Raw genomic sequence first — 14024 nt, 5'->3', positions numbered from 1 at the left:
GCAGGATGCCTGGAGTGCTGTGCGGCTGCGCAGCTTACAGGGAACATTGGATGGAATTGTAATTAACAAGAGAACAGTAAATATTACAGCGATTTTTGATCACAGACATCAAGGCAATAGCCGCTCATCCATTCTTCATATGCAAACTGAAACAATGAGAGTCATCATGGTATATAATGGTAATCAAGTGTTGGGTATCACAGTAGTGCCTAATCCTGTCCTCATGCAAACACGTGCCAGTAGTGTTCACTGGATTATCCTTCGCCACCTTGGAACGCTGAAGCCAGTTGTAGCATGTCATTAGCACTCTAGCAGAGATCAGCTGCATCACTACAGAACCTGGGATCATTCTGATCTCATCACCATGTAATACAATTACCCACAAAGCCATCTAGGAAGATTAACAGCAAACGTTCAGATTGTTGAATCCTGATTGTCACTGTAGAGACCAACAATGAGGATAATTTCTGGTCACACCTGTGTATAGTTAAGTACAAGTTCACTTTGCCATAATCCATTTAAAATGTGCATAGACTCAAAAGAAGGAACTGCAGAAGTAATTCTGCCATGAAAATCAAAAGCTGTGTTTGTCAGCAAATATTCACCAATTCTTTCTGAGCAAAGTCACAAGTTACAACACAGCTAGTTCCCAACTCCACAGAATCCACAATAGCATTTTTAACGCCCAAAGTCAAGACCAAACACTAATTGTTATTTCCTCAGGCTCTTACGCACCTGTGGAGTTCTTGCCATCCTCATCATCGTCATTATTGGTGGACGAAGCCTTAGTGTCTCCTTTAAGCAGCGATCCAACATACTCATGTCTTTCAGCTACAAAGAAACCAAAAATAAGCATGATGTTGGCTTTGCATTAATCACTAATGAATCTATTCCAGGTCAGTCCTAGGCCACTATTTATTTTGTCCTGTTTCTCTTGTAATCAAATGATTCCATGAATGATAAAAAAAATGAGGGGGAGAAATTCAGCTGCTTAGCACCTTGGGGTGGCTGGGGGAGCGCGCCAAAGGGGTGAATCCCACGCAGCATGTCACATTCACTGGCCCCTTAGCACTGGCGATAACAACGCCTCAGCACCTTTCGACATGCAGATTGTGATTTCAGCGAGTGTGCAACACTCGCTGGGTGTCCAATCTGCAAGCTTCAGTTGCTCCCCCCGCATTACCACCTCGTGCTTACAGCACCAGGTAGCGGAGGCGTGAACAAGCCGGCTGGTAGGGCGCTACTTAAAGGGATGCTCCCCAGTACTTCCGTTCCAAAGGTCATTCATGCGTGCCAGAGAACACGATGTATTTGCAGCCAGATAAATGCTGCTTAGTCCCCAGAGTGTTACGGGCAGTTAAGCCTTTGCATTTCATCCCACAGCATATCGCTGTTCTGCACTCCCCAAATCATTAGGGGCTGGTGTGCGGTCTCCAGTGACCCTCCCCTTTAATGGCTGGAAGGCGCCTTCACCAATACTCACTACTGATTGTACAACACCTCATTTTTGTTACTGCTTGGAGCCTAACGACGCGCACTTACACCACTGGCACCCCCTGCAGTCTTTCAGCAGAGACTCAATTTCGCGGGCATGGAAATCGATTAGCGTCCCAACCGGGATTGTACGGAATTTCTAGAACTAATATTTGCTGTTACAGGTGATTTATATGACTTTCTCAAATCAAGTCCACAGCTCAGAATTCAGGTACTAAAGTGAACCATAGCAATTGTTGGAAGAGGAAATATTCACAGGGGTATCCTAAGGTTAAGGGGACTTGCTGATAAAGATAATCATAGAATAGTATAGCACAGAAGGAGGCCATTCAGTCCATCAAATATGCATTGGCTCTTTCAAAGAGCAATCCAGTTAGTCCCACTCCCCTGATCTTTCCCCCTATTCCTGTAACTGTTTTTTTCCAAGTATTTATCCAATTCTCTTTTGAAGGTCACTACTGAATCTGTTTCGACCACCCAATGCATTCCAAAGCCTAACCACTCCTCATGTCGCCTTCTGGTTCTTTTGACAATCACCTTAAATCTGTGCCCTCTGGTTATCAATCCTTCAACCATTGGAAACAGTTTCTATTTATTTACTCTATCTAAACCCATCATGATTGTAAACACCTCTATCAAATCTCCTCTTAGTCTTCTTTGTTCTAAAGAGAACGATTGCACCATCTCCAATCTATCCTCATCCCTGGAACACAGACCCGATTTCTCGGAATACTCGGTGCGTGTGTTACAACGGTGGAGTGGATGAAATTTAGGAGTCACGACACGGTCACTATACACTTCATACCCAATAAACCGGTTAACAATCCGTGACACTGTTATGTGGCCTTTTGAATGTCAATATCTACACCATCTACTGCACCACCTTTTTACTTCAAAGAACTCAATCAGGTTAGTCAAACACGATATGCCTTTAACAAATACGTGCTGGCTGCCCCTTATTAACCCATGCTTCTCCAAGTGAGAATTAATTTTGTCCTCGACAACGGTCACCAGTAGTTTTCCCATCACAGACGTTAGAAAGATTGGTCTGTCGTTACCGGGTTTATCCCTCGCCCCCTTTTTTGAAGAGGGGTGTAACATTTGAAATTCTCCAGTCCTCTGACACTACTCCAATATCCAATGAGGATTGAAAGATTGTAGTCAGAGCTTCTTCTATCTCCACCCTAGCTTCCCTCAACAACCTATTCTGCCTCCCAACTAGACCAAGTGACTTGTTAATTGAGTGATGCAAACCTATTTAGCAGCTGCTTTCTATCTATTTTTATCCTATTTAATATCTTTATCTCCCCCCCCCCCCTCCTCTACTCAACATTAACTTCATCCTGGAAATACTCAGCAGGTCCGGCAGCATCTGTGGAGAGAGAAACAGAGTTAATGTTTCAGGTCGATGACCTTTCGTCAGTTCTGACCTGCTGAGTATTTCCAGCATTTCCTGCTTTTATTTCAGATTTCTAGCATCCACAGTATTTTGCTTTAGTATCAACTTCATCCTCTTCTTTTGTAAAGCAGACATGCCACATTACTCAGAAAATACTTTGGCGTTGGGAATAGTACAAATCTGAGAGAAATGCAGTACCAAAAAAGCTAAAATTGTTCCATCTTTCACCTTCAAGGGCACAAAAACTATTTTAAAATGGGAAAACAAATGACTAAAATGTGTAATACCATCCCATGAAAGGAACAGAAGGCGAAGTCCTTGATCAGGGCCTTTCAGGAAAAATCAATGCTCACATTGCTTAATAATGGGCAGAAAATCAGGGCTGTGGATCCACAATATCCTGAACCATGCTCCCGACAGTATCACCCGTGTGTGACAGGCTTTTCCCCAGACTTTGCAGGAGCTCTATTCTAATTTGCAGAGACGCTCAAATTTTAATGTGAATGAGAAGTACACAGAGGCATTTGTAATTAATGTGTTTAACTGTTCATCTGCTAAACAATCATAGTTTACAAATCTTTCTACTTTTCGCAGTTTAGGCCAGGCATGTACCTGATCAAAGTGTAGTGGTGGCAGGTCCTCCCCAGCCACAACTTTCTGCTCTGCATAGCAATGCTCCTGCAGCACTTTGTCTTTAGCCAAGAAAAATCCCATCCAGGCACTGGTAGTGGAGGAAGTATGCTGCCCTGCCAACAGCAGCCCAATAAGCATGCCTGCAATTTCATCATTGGTCAGAGGAGCACCATCCCTGGAAAAAAAAATGTAAAATCAAAGTAAATTTCAGTACTATAGTAAGAAATGATTGAAATAAAAAGAATGTTTTCCATCTCAAGACAGGCAGCTTTTCCTTAACTGGAAAGAGCAGACTGGGACCTTGCTCGTAAACTCACATCTATGCCAACCCCAAAAGGAGTAGAAGGAATGCAGAGAGGAGCATGTCCTTGTGAAGAAGCACCTGGATTGCACTCAACACAGCCGAGATCAGAAACTCAGCAAACGTTAGTGGGTGGAAAGCTTACCACACAGAATGATACAGCACAGAAGGTTGGTCCGTTGGGCCAGTGCCTGCTCTTTATCAGGGCTATTCAATTAGTCCCATTCCCCTGCTCTTTCCCCATAGCCCTGCAAATTTTTCCTTTTCAAGTATATATCCAATTCCCTTTTGAAAGATGATGTCGAATCATTATCCATACAGTCTAGGATACAAATAGCACAAGAATATATTCACTGCTTTTAAACACAGGAGAAAAGTAACAATAATCTAAACTGCACCAATAGAACAGTTAAGAAATACAGCACATTGCTTATGTTGTGTAGATGCATTTCATCTCTTCCAACACACTTCAGCACTGCTCATTAAAGTAATTTGAAAATTCAAGTGTATATTTATCAGAATCTATACTTTTGATGTACTTAGAAAAAATGCCTAGCCTTTTAAACATTTATATCTGAATCATTATCAGCATCTTAATTCCAACTGAGATGTTGGGGTACGTGTACACCAAACATGAACAAGGCTCCATAATTCAGGTCTAGAGTAGCATTTTAGAATTGAAGAGAAAGATTCAAAATTTTCAGCTTCATTGCAAAAAAAAATATCGCACCACCACACCTACGCCGCGAATATGCAGTCTCCAGAAAATACAACTGCTACACAAGCAAAGGCCGATCCAGGCCAATATGACCATTCTACCACCAACCCGTCTCAAATCTAGAAGGCCATTTTGGACCGTCATCGAAGCCCTTCAGCAATCTCCCCTCAGTCTTGATGACTGATGGCGAAATGCTTGGAAGAACTGTGACATATGGAATGGATTCCTTATAGAGGACTGCACCTGAAGGATCAAACCTTCCCCGCAAACAGTGGACAACCATCAACTGTCAGAACCGGTTATGGTCGATGCTGCCACCTTCGCCTGAGATGGAAGATTAAAGCATCCCCATCATGCAACTGTGGAGCTCCTAATCACACCCTGGAGCACATCATTGAGCACTGCCCGGAGGAAATTTGCAGGCAGCCTACAAGATATTCACGCTGTTACACTGGAAGCTTTGGCCTGGATATCTGACTTAGATATTGGTCTTTGATTTGCTTTGCTACTACCATATCAAAGAAGAATTGAAGAAGTTATCTCTTCACATATAAACTAGTGAACATTTTGAAAGAAGAAAAGCCTTCTTTAGTATTCAGAGTGGAGGACTTACTTGTAAGTGGCATCCAATAAGGTCTGCAATATGTCACTCTCCCTCTCATTAGACTCCCTCCGTTTCTGGATTACCTTATAGAAGATATTCTTGATTTCTCGGTGTGCTTTATCTCGCCGCCTATCCAAAAATAAAGAGGGAAGTTTTAATGATTTAAGAGAACAATGTGGATGAAACTTATTTACAAAGGCAGCTTTAAACCACTTGACAGGGGCACAACAGTGCCACAGTTTGAGAATTAATTGCAAAGTAGTGAGAACATGATGGGATGTTATTACATCAATGTGCCCCAATCTGATTATGTAGAACACCCCAAGCTGCACTACTATAAATATGTTCCAGCACGACATACATTTGCACTATTTCAGCACTTGTGTATTTTCTCCTCCCATATCTACCACCAATTTCTTCACCCTCTCGTGAAGGCATTGACTGCTCACTAGGAAACAATTCCTCAGGCTGGGAAACACCCGAATACCTCAATTAATTCCCCAATACCTCAATGAAATGCCATCTTCATGAGTGAGCTTAGACAGTGAGTCTCTGCAAAGTAGTTCAGTAAAGAGGCATTATAACCCACCTTGTCCTGTCCCGACCTGATGGACACTATGGTTTTAATGTTCTTTCTATAATGGAGCACTCAAAACTGCATACAGTACTCTGCAGCTGAACCATTTCCTTGTACAAATGTAAGTCTTTGCTCTTGTATTCTGCTATTGACATAAATCCTCTCGTTATAAAACAACATATTCTCTGACTCACCATAAGCAATGTCATGAGACTTCCAAGAATGTTAAAAACTCTATATTAACACTCAATGTCACACACTATCCAGTGCAAATGGATGCAGTTTACACAAAAGCAAAGTCTACAACCTGACCTATAACTGACCAAACCATTCATTTCAAGAATGCATAGCAAAAAAATGTCTAGCCTTAAACAGAACAAATTATGTTCTACACGGTATATGGTTTTGTTCTTCTGAAACAGCATAATCATCTGATTCACCTTGAGGAATGCTACAGGAGATAACTAGTATAAATAGAATTTAAAAACAGGAATAGTACATTTAAAATACACACACCTGCATGCACATGGGACAATAATTTAAAATATGGGAGTACTACTAAAGCATTTCAACAGTATCCCAATCCAAAGATCATTGACGAAAGGTCGTTGGGCTGAAACATTGCTGTTTCTCTCTCCACAAATGCTGCCTGACCTGCTGAGTATTTCCAGCATTTTCTGTTTTTATTTCAGATTTCCAGCATCCGCAATATTTTACTTTTGTCCCAATCCAAAGAATTGCTCTGTTTGACCCAAGTCTTACCAGAGTAGTACGATTTGCCACTTTACCCACTATTCATTACCTGAAGCTGGGAAGAGGTAACCAACCAGGAAGAAGCCAGGCAGCATGGGTAAATCCACCATCAAGGTCAGCATAGAGCTGTGCAACTTTTTCATTAAGCAGGTTTCGAATCTCTTTACCATGTAAGCAGCGGCTGGCTGTTAAAATGATCAGCTCCGAAAGGGCCTCAAACAAATCTAAAAATAAATAAATTGGAGATCGATTAAATTAGAGACATTAAATATGAAATACCATATTTATATATATAAGATATTGTATATGGCACTCATTGGATGTCCACAAATCATTCTTCCCGTCAGATTTATGTTAACTAACATCATCATCATCATAGGCAGTCCCTCGGAACGAGGAAGACTTGCTTCCACTCTTAGAATGCGTCCTTAGGTGGCTGTACACTCCAATTCGAGAGCCACAGTCCCTGGCACAGGTGGGATAGACCGTCGTTGAAGGTAAGGGAGGGTGGTACAGGTTTGCCGCACGTTCTTTCCGCTGCCTGCGCTTGTCTTCTGCATGAACTCCGCGATGAGACTCGAGGCGATCAGCGCCCTCCCGGATGCACTTCCTCCACTTAGGGCGGTCTTTGGCCAGGGACTCCCTGGTGTCAGTGGGGATGTTGCGGCAGTTGGGGAGGCGGGAGCAGCGTCGGAGCAGCCTATAAAAGGCCCAGCGGAGCTCGAGTCAGCGGCAATTGGCGAGAGCAGTGTCGGAGCAGCCTATAAAAGGCCCAGCGGGAGCTCGAGAGTCAGCGGCAGTTGGCGAGAGGCGGGAGCAGTGTCGGAGCGGCCTATAAAAGGCGTACCGGTGCAGCTACAGCGGGAGAGAAAGCAAAATAGAAGTAGAAAGGAATCAAAAGGTGACGTCACAGCCAATGGGGTAAGTGATTGGTGAGTAGCTTTTCTTTTTATTTTTTATATCAGTAAGTGAACTGTAACATTGTTATTACCAATTTAAGGGTATCTAAGGGTTAAGGCATGGCAGGAGAGATCGGTCACATGATATGCTCCTCCTATACCATGTGGGAACTCAGGGACACTTCCGGTGTCCCTGACGACTACGTGTGTGAGAAGTGTGTCCGCCTGACGGTCCGAGTTATGGAATTGGAGCTGAGGGTGGATTCACTCTGGAGCATCCACGATGCTGAGAATGACGTGAGTATCACGTGTAGTGAGTTGGTCTTACCGCAGGAGAAGGGTCCACAGCCAGATAGGGAATGGAAGACCAGCAGGAAGAGCAGTGCAAGGAAGGTAGTGCAGGGGTCCCCTGTGGTCATCCCCCTGCAAAACAGATACACCGTTTTGAGTACTGTTGGGGGGATGACTCATCAGGGGAGGGCAGCAGCAGACAAGTTCATGGCACCGTGGCTGGCGCTGCTGCACAGGAGGGCAAGAAAGAGTGGGAGCGCGATAGTGATAGGGGATTCAATGGTGAGGGGAATAGATAGGTGTTTCTGTGGCCGCAACAGAGACTCCAGGATGGTATGTTGCCTCCCTGGTGCAAGGGTCAAGGATGTCTCTGAGCGGGTGCAGGACATTCTGAAATGGGAGGGAGAACAGCCAGTTGTCGTGGTGCACATTGGTACCAACGACATAGGTAAAAAAAGGGATGAGGTCCTACGAAACGAATTTAAGGAGCTAGGAGCTAAATTAAAAAGTAGGACCTCAAAAGTAGTAATCTCGGGATTGCTACCAGTGCCACGTGCTAGTCAGAGTAGGAATCGCAGGATAGCGCAGATGAATACGTGGCTTGAGCAGTGGTGCAGCAGGGAGGGATTCAAATTCCTGGGGCATTGGAACCGGTTCTGGGAGAGGTGGGACCAGTACAAACCGGACGGTCTGCACCTGGGCAGGACCGGAACCAATGTCCTAGGGGGAGTGTTTGCTAGTGCTGTTGGGGAGGAGTTAAACTAATATGGCAGGGGGATGGGAACCAATGCAGGGAGACAGAGGGAGACAAAAGGGAGGCAGAGGCAGGAGACGGAGGGGAGAAAGGGGGGGGGGGGTGGGGGGCGGAGAGGCCCGGGGCGGGGAACAGGATGGGCCACTGTGCGGCAGAATTCTAAAAGGACAAAGGGTGTTAAAAAAACAAGCCTGAAGGCTTTGTGTCTTAATGCAAGGAGTATCCGCAATAAGGTGGATGAATTAACTGTGCAAATAGATGTTAACAAATATGATGTGATTGGGATTACGGAGACATGGCTCCAGGATGATCAGGGCTGGGAACTCATCATCCAGGGGTATTCAACATTCAGGAAGGATAGAATAAAAGGAAAAGGAGGTGGGGTAGCATTGCTGGTTAAAGAGGAGATTAATGCAATAGTTAGGAAAGACATTAGCTTGGATGATGTGGAATCTATATGGGTAGAGCTGCAGAACACCAAAGGGCAAAAAACGTTAGTGGGAGTTGTGTACAGACCTCCAAACAGTAGTAGTGATGTTGGGGAGGGCATCAAACAAGAAATTAGGGGTGCATGCAATAAAGGTGCAGCAGTTATAATGGGTGACTTTAATATGCACATAGATTGGGCTAGCCAAACTGGAAGCAATACGGTGGAGGAGGATTTCCTGGCGTGCATAAGGGATGGTTTTCCAGACCAATATGTCGAGGAACCAACTAGGGGGGAGGCCATCTTAGACTGGGTGTTGTGTAATGAGAGAGGACTAATTAGCAATCTCATTGTGCGAGGCCCCTTGGGGAAGAGTGACCATAATATGGTGGAATTCTGCATTAGGATGGAGAATGATAGTTAATTCAGAGACCATGGTCCAGAACTTAAAGAAGGGTAACTTTGAAGGTATGAGGCGTGAATTGGCTAGGATAGATTGGCGAATGATACGTAAGGGGTTGACTGTGGATGGGCAATGGCAGACATTTAGAGACCGCATGGATGAATTACAACAATTGTACATTCCTGTCTGGCGTAAAAATAAAAAAGGGAAGGTGGCTCAACCGTGGCTATCTAGGGAAATCAGGGATAGTATTAAAGCCAAGGAAGTGGCATACAAATTGGCCAGAAATAGCAGCGAACCTGGGGACTGGGAGAAATTTAGAACTCAGCAGAGGAGGACAAAGGGTTTGATTAGGGCAGGGAAAATGGAGTACAAGAAGAAGCTTGCAGGGAACATTAAGACGGATTGCAAAAGTTTCTATAGGTATGTAAAGAGAAAAAGGTTAGTAAAGACAAACGTAGGTCCCCTGCAGTCAGAATCAGGGGAAGTCATAACGGGGAACAAAGAAATGGCAGACCAATTGAACAAGTACTTTGGTTCGTTATTCACTAAGGAGGACACAAACAACCTTCCGGATATAAAAGGGGTCAGAGGGTCTAGTAGGGAGGAGGAACTGAGGGAAATCTTTATTAGTCGAGAAATTGTGTTGGGGAAATTGATGGGATTGAAGGTCGATAAATCCCCAGGGCCTGATGGACTGTATCCCAGAGTACTTAAGAAGGTGGCCTTGGAAATAGCGGATGCATTGACAGTCATTTTCCAACATTCCATTGACTCTGGATCAGTTCCTATCGAGTGGCGGGTAGCCAATGTAACCCCACTTTTTAAAAAAGGGAGAGAGAAAACAGGGAATTATAGACCGGTCAGCCTGACCTCAGTAGTGGGTAAAATGATGGAATCAATTATTAAGGATGTCATAGCAGCGCATTTGGAAAATGGTGACATGATGGGTCCAAGTCAGCATGGATTTGTGAAGAGGAAATCATGCTGGACAAATCTTCTGCAATTTTTTGAGCATGTTTCCAGTAAAGTGGACAGGGGAGAACCAGTTGATGTGGTATATTGGGACTTTCAGAAGGCTTTCGACAAGGTCCCACACAAGAGATTAATGTGCAAAGTTAAAGCACATGGGATTGGGGGTAGTGTGCTGACGTGGATTGAGAACTGGTTGGCAGACAGGAAGCAAAGAGTAGGAGTAAATGGGTACTTTTCAGAATGGCAGGCAGTGACTAGTGGGGTACCGCAAGGTTCTGTGCTGGGGCCCCAGCTGTTTACATTGTACATTAATGATTTAGACGAGGGGATTAAATGTAGTATCTCCAAATTTGCGGATGACACTAAGTTGGGTGGCAGTGTGAGCTGCGAGGAGGATGCTATGAGGCTGCAGAGTGACTTGGATAGGTTAGGTGAGTGGGCAAATGCATGGCAGATGAAGTATAATGTGGATAAATGTGAGGTTATCCACTTTGGTGGTAAAAACCGAGAGACAGACTATTATCTGAATGGTGACAGATTAGGAAAAGGGAAGGTGCAACGAGACCTGGGTGTCATGGTACATCAGTCATTGAAGGTTGGCATGCAGGTACAGCAGGCGGTTAAGAAAGCAAATGGCATGTTGGCCTTCATAGCGAGGGGATTTGAGTACAGGGGCAGGGAGGTGTTGCTACAGTTGTACAGGGCCTTGGTGAGGCCACACCTGGAGTATTGTGTACAATTTTGGTCTCCTAACTTGAGGAAGGACATTCTTGCTATTGAGGGAGTGCAGTGAAGATTCACCAGACTGATTCCCGGGATGGTGGGACTGACCTATCAAGAAAGACTGGATCAACTGGGCTTGTATTCACTGGAGTTCAGAAGAATGAGAGGGGACCTCATAGAAACGTTTAAAATTCTGACAGGTTTAGACAGGTTAGATGCAGGAAGAATGTTCCCAATGTTGGGGAAGTCCAGAACCAGGGGACACAGTCTAAGGATAAGGGGTAAGCCATTTAGGACCGAGATGAGGAGAAACTTCTTCACCCAGAGAGTGGTGAACCTGTGGTATTCTTTGCCACAGAAAGTGGTTGGGGCCAATTCACTAAATATATTCAAAAGGGAGTTAGATGAAGTCCTTACTACTCGGGGGATCAAGGGGTATGGCGAGAAAGCAGGAAGGGGGTACTGAAGTTTCATGTTCAGCCATGAACTCATTGAATGGCGGTGCAGGCTAGAAGGGCTGAATGGCCTGCTCCTGCACCTATTTTCTATGTTTCTATGTTTATGAGGGAGGCTCTGAGGGTGTCCTTGTAACGTTTCCTCTGTCCACCTTTGGCTCGTTTGCCATGAAGGAGTTCAGAGTAGAGCGCTCGCTTTGGGAGTCTCGTGTCTGGCATGCGGACAATGTGGTCTGCCCAGCGGAGCTGATCAAGTGTGGTCAGTACTTCAATGCTGGGGATGTTGGCCTGGACAAGGACACTGATGTGGGTGCGTCTGTCCTCCCAGGGGATTTGTAGGATCTTGCGGAGGCATCGTTGGTGGTATTTCTCCAGTGACTTGAGGTGTCTACTGCACATGGTCCATGTCTCTGAGCCATACAGGAGGGCGGGTATTACTACATCCCTGAAGACTATGAACTTGGTTGTTGATTTGAGGGCCTGGTCTTCGAACACTCTTTTCCTCAGGCGGCCAAAGGCTACGCTGGCGCACTGGAGGCGGTGTTGAATCTCATCAATGTCTGTTTTTGTTGATAACAGGCTCCTGAGGTATGGGAAATGGTCCACGTTGTCCAGGGCCGAGCCATTGATCTTGATGACTGAGGGGCAGTGCTGTGCGGCAAGGACAGGCTGGTGGGGGACCTTGGTCTTACGGATGTTTAACCCAAGGCCCATGCTTTCGTACACCTCAGTAAATATGTCGACTAACTATTAACATTTTATAACGGGAAAACTGTATGTAACAATTTTGCTGTTATAGTTTATTGATGAACCAACTGAATCACTCAAAACACTTTTTGAAAAAAGCATTTCAACCATCAATTTTTTTCAGCCACTGAAAATGTTAAATTACCCAAATAAGGTTTAAATAAAATGTAAAAATTCATAAATTACATATAATGCAATTGATTAAATTTGCCCATTGAATTGTCTTGTGTCTTTTAATGCCTCATGGTTATCAGCCAGTGTCAAAAGCCTAAGCTTCAACTGGACATTTTGTACTGGCAGATTAGGAAAGGGAGAGGTGCAACGAGACCTGGGGGTCATGGTTCATCAGTCATTGAAAGTTGACATGCAGGTACAGCAGGCAGTGAAGGCGGCAAATGGTATGTTGGCCTTCATAGCTAGGGGATTAGAGTATAGGAGCAGGGAGGTCTTACTGCAGTTGGTCAGGGCCTTAGTGAGCCTCACCTGGAATAGTGTGTTCAGTTTTGGTCTCCTAATCTGAGCGACGACGTTCTTACTATTGAGGGAGTGCAGCAAAGGTTCACCAGACTGATTCCCAGGATGTCGGGACTGACATATGAGGAGAGACTGGATCAACTGGGCCTTTATACATTGGAGTTTAGAAGGATGAGAGGGGATCTCATAGAAACATATAAGATTCTGATGGGACTGGACAGGTTAGATGCAGGAAGAATGTTCCCGATGTTGGGGAAGTCCAGAACCAGGGGACACAGTCTAAGGATAAGGGGTAAGCCATTTAGTACTGAGATGAGGAGAAACTTCTTCACTCAGAGTTGTTAACCTGTGGAATTCCCTACCGCAGAGAGTTGTTGATGCCAGTTCATTGGATATATTCAAGAGGGAGTTAGATATGGCCCTTACGGCTAAAGGGATCAAGGGGTATGGAGAGAAAGTAGGAAAGGGGTACCGAGGGAATGATCAGCCATGATCTTATTGAATGGTGGTGCAGGCTCGAAGGGCCGAATGGCCAATTCCTGCACCTATTTTCTATGTTTCTAAAACAGTTGGACAGAACTTTCAGCATGGGAAGTTTGCAAAATTCCCCAAGCATGCAATCTTCCAATCAGCATAACTGGATATATCATCATGGGAAGAGTTCAGATTTCCATTGCTTTTCCCAAAAGACATTAAGTACCACAGAAATTGAATTCTCAAAGCTTTATTTCAGGTAATTGATGTCACTTATGTAAGGTTATTAACAATGGTAGACAAGACATGTGGTTTCTCCATTGATGGTTAGAAATGAAAATAAAGATTGCTTTTTGGAAATATATGTTTTAGTCACTCACTTTTTTATTACTGTTGAAAACTCAGTTAAAAAAATTTCAACCATTTTTGAGGCGCAAGAAATTTTTTTTAAATATAAAACTTGGAAAATCTGCAATTTATGAACTTTTGGGGGTTTGAAGTAGATTTTGTTTATGGGATTTTATATTTACTAAAGACTTTAAAGGTCAGCAAGTTCGCTAATACACCTCGACTTCGAACGCATGCCAGAATTGCAGATCAGGAAATTGTACACCAGTTTGTGATTTTCCATCCAGAAAATTTACTCTTAAATGCTTTAAGGCAGTAGCATAAAGGCAAGAACCAGTGATGGGGAAAATAGTGGTGGGGGAACCTATGGGCACAAAACTGGCTGTGGATGGGTCAGAGAGGCCGATTGGTGGAACATGGTAGGAGGATGTTGAATGATGGTTAGAAAGAGGCCAATGGCAGTATGAGTTTGATTCTCTTAGGTGCATCCCCTCTAAAAGATCTGCTTGACCCTGCTCCCATGCAATACTGCGAGATATCAGCGACCTCCCCCAAGCACTCTTCCCAGTTCTCCT

At 44.3% G+C, this 14024-nt stretch overlaps 1 protein-coding gene across 1 annotated transcript in view; it reads right to left on the bottom strand.

The window, feature by feature from the left end:
* Positions 1-14024, bottom strand: part of cyp51 (cytochrome P450, family 51) — a 46056-nt gene that overhangs the window by 10469 nt on the left and 21563 nt on the right. Inside the window, exons 5-8 of the mRNA XM_070881315.1 lie at positions 6529-6703; positions 5159-5278; positions 3506-3701; positions 736-831 (exon numbers count right to left, since the gene is read on the bottom strand). Of these exons, the coding sequence (XP_070737416.1) occupies positions 736-831; positions 3506-3701; positions 5159-5278; positions 6529-6703 (587 nt within the window). The remainder of the gene's footprint in view (positions 1-735; positions 832-3505; positions 3702-5158; positions 5279-6528; positions 6704-14024) is intronic.

This window comes from Pristiophorus japonicus, chromosome 5 (genome assembly GCF_044704955.1).
Source record: "Pristiophorus japonicus isolate sPriJap1 chromosome 5, sPriJap1.hap1, whole genome shotgun sequence".
In the NCBI taxonomy this organism is placed as follows: Eukaryota; Metazoa; Chordata; class Chondrichthyes; family Pristiophoridae; genus Pristiophorus; species Pristiophorus japonicus.
This window is presented reverse-complemented; position numbering and strand designations above follow the sequence as displayed.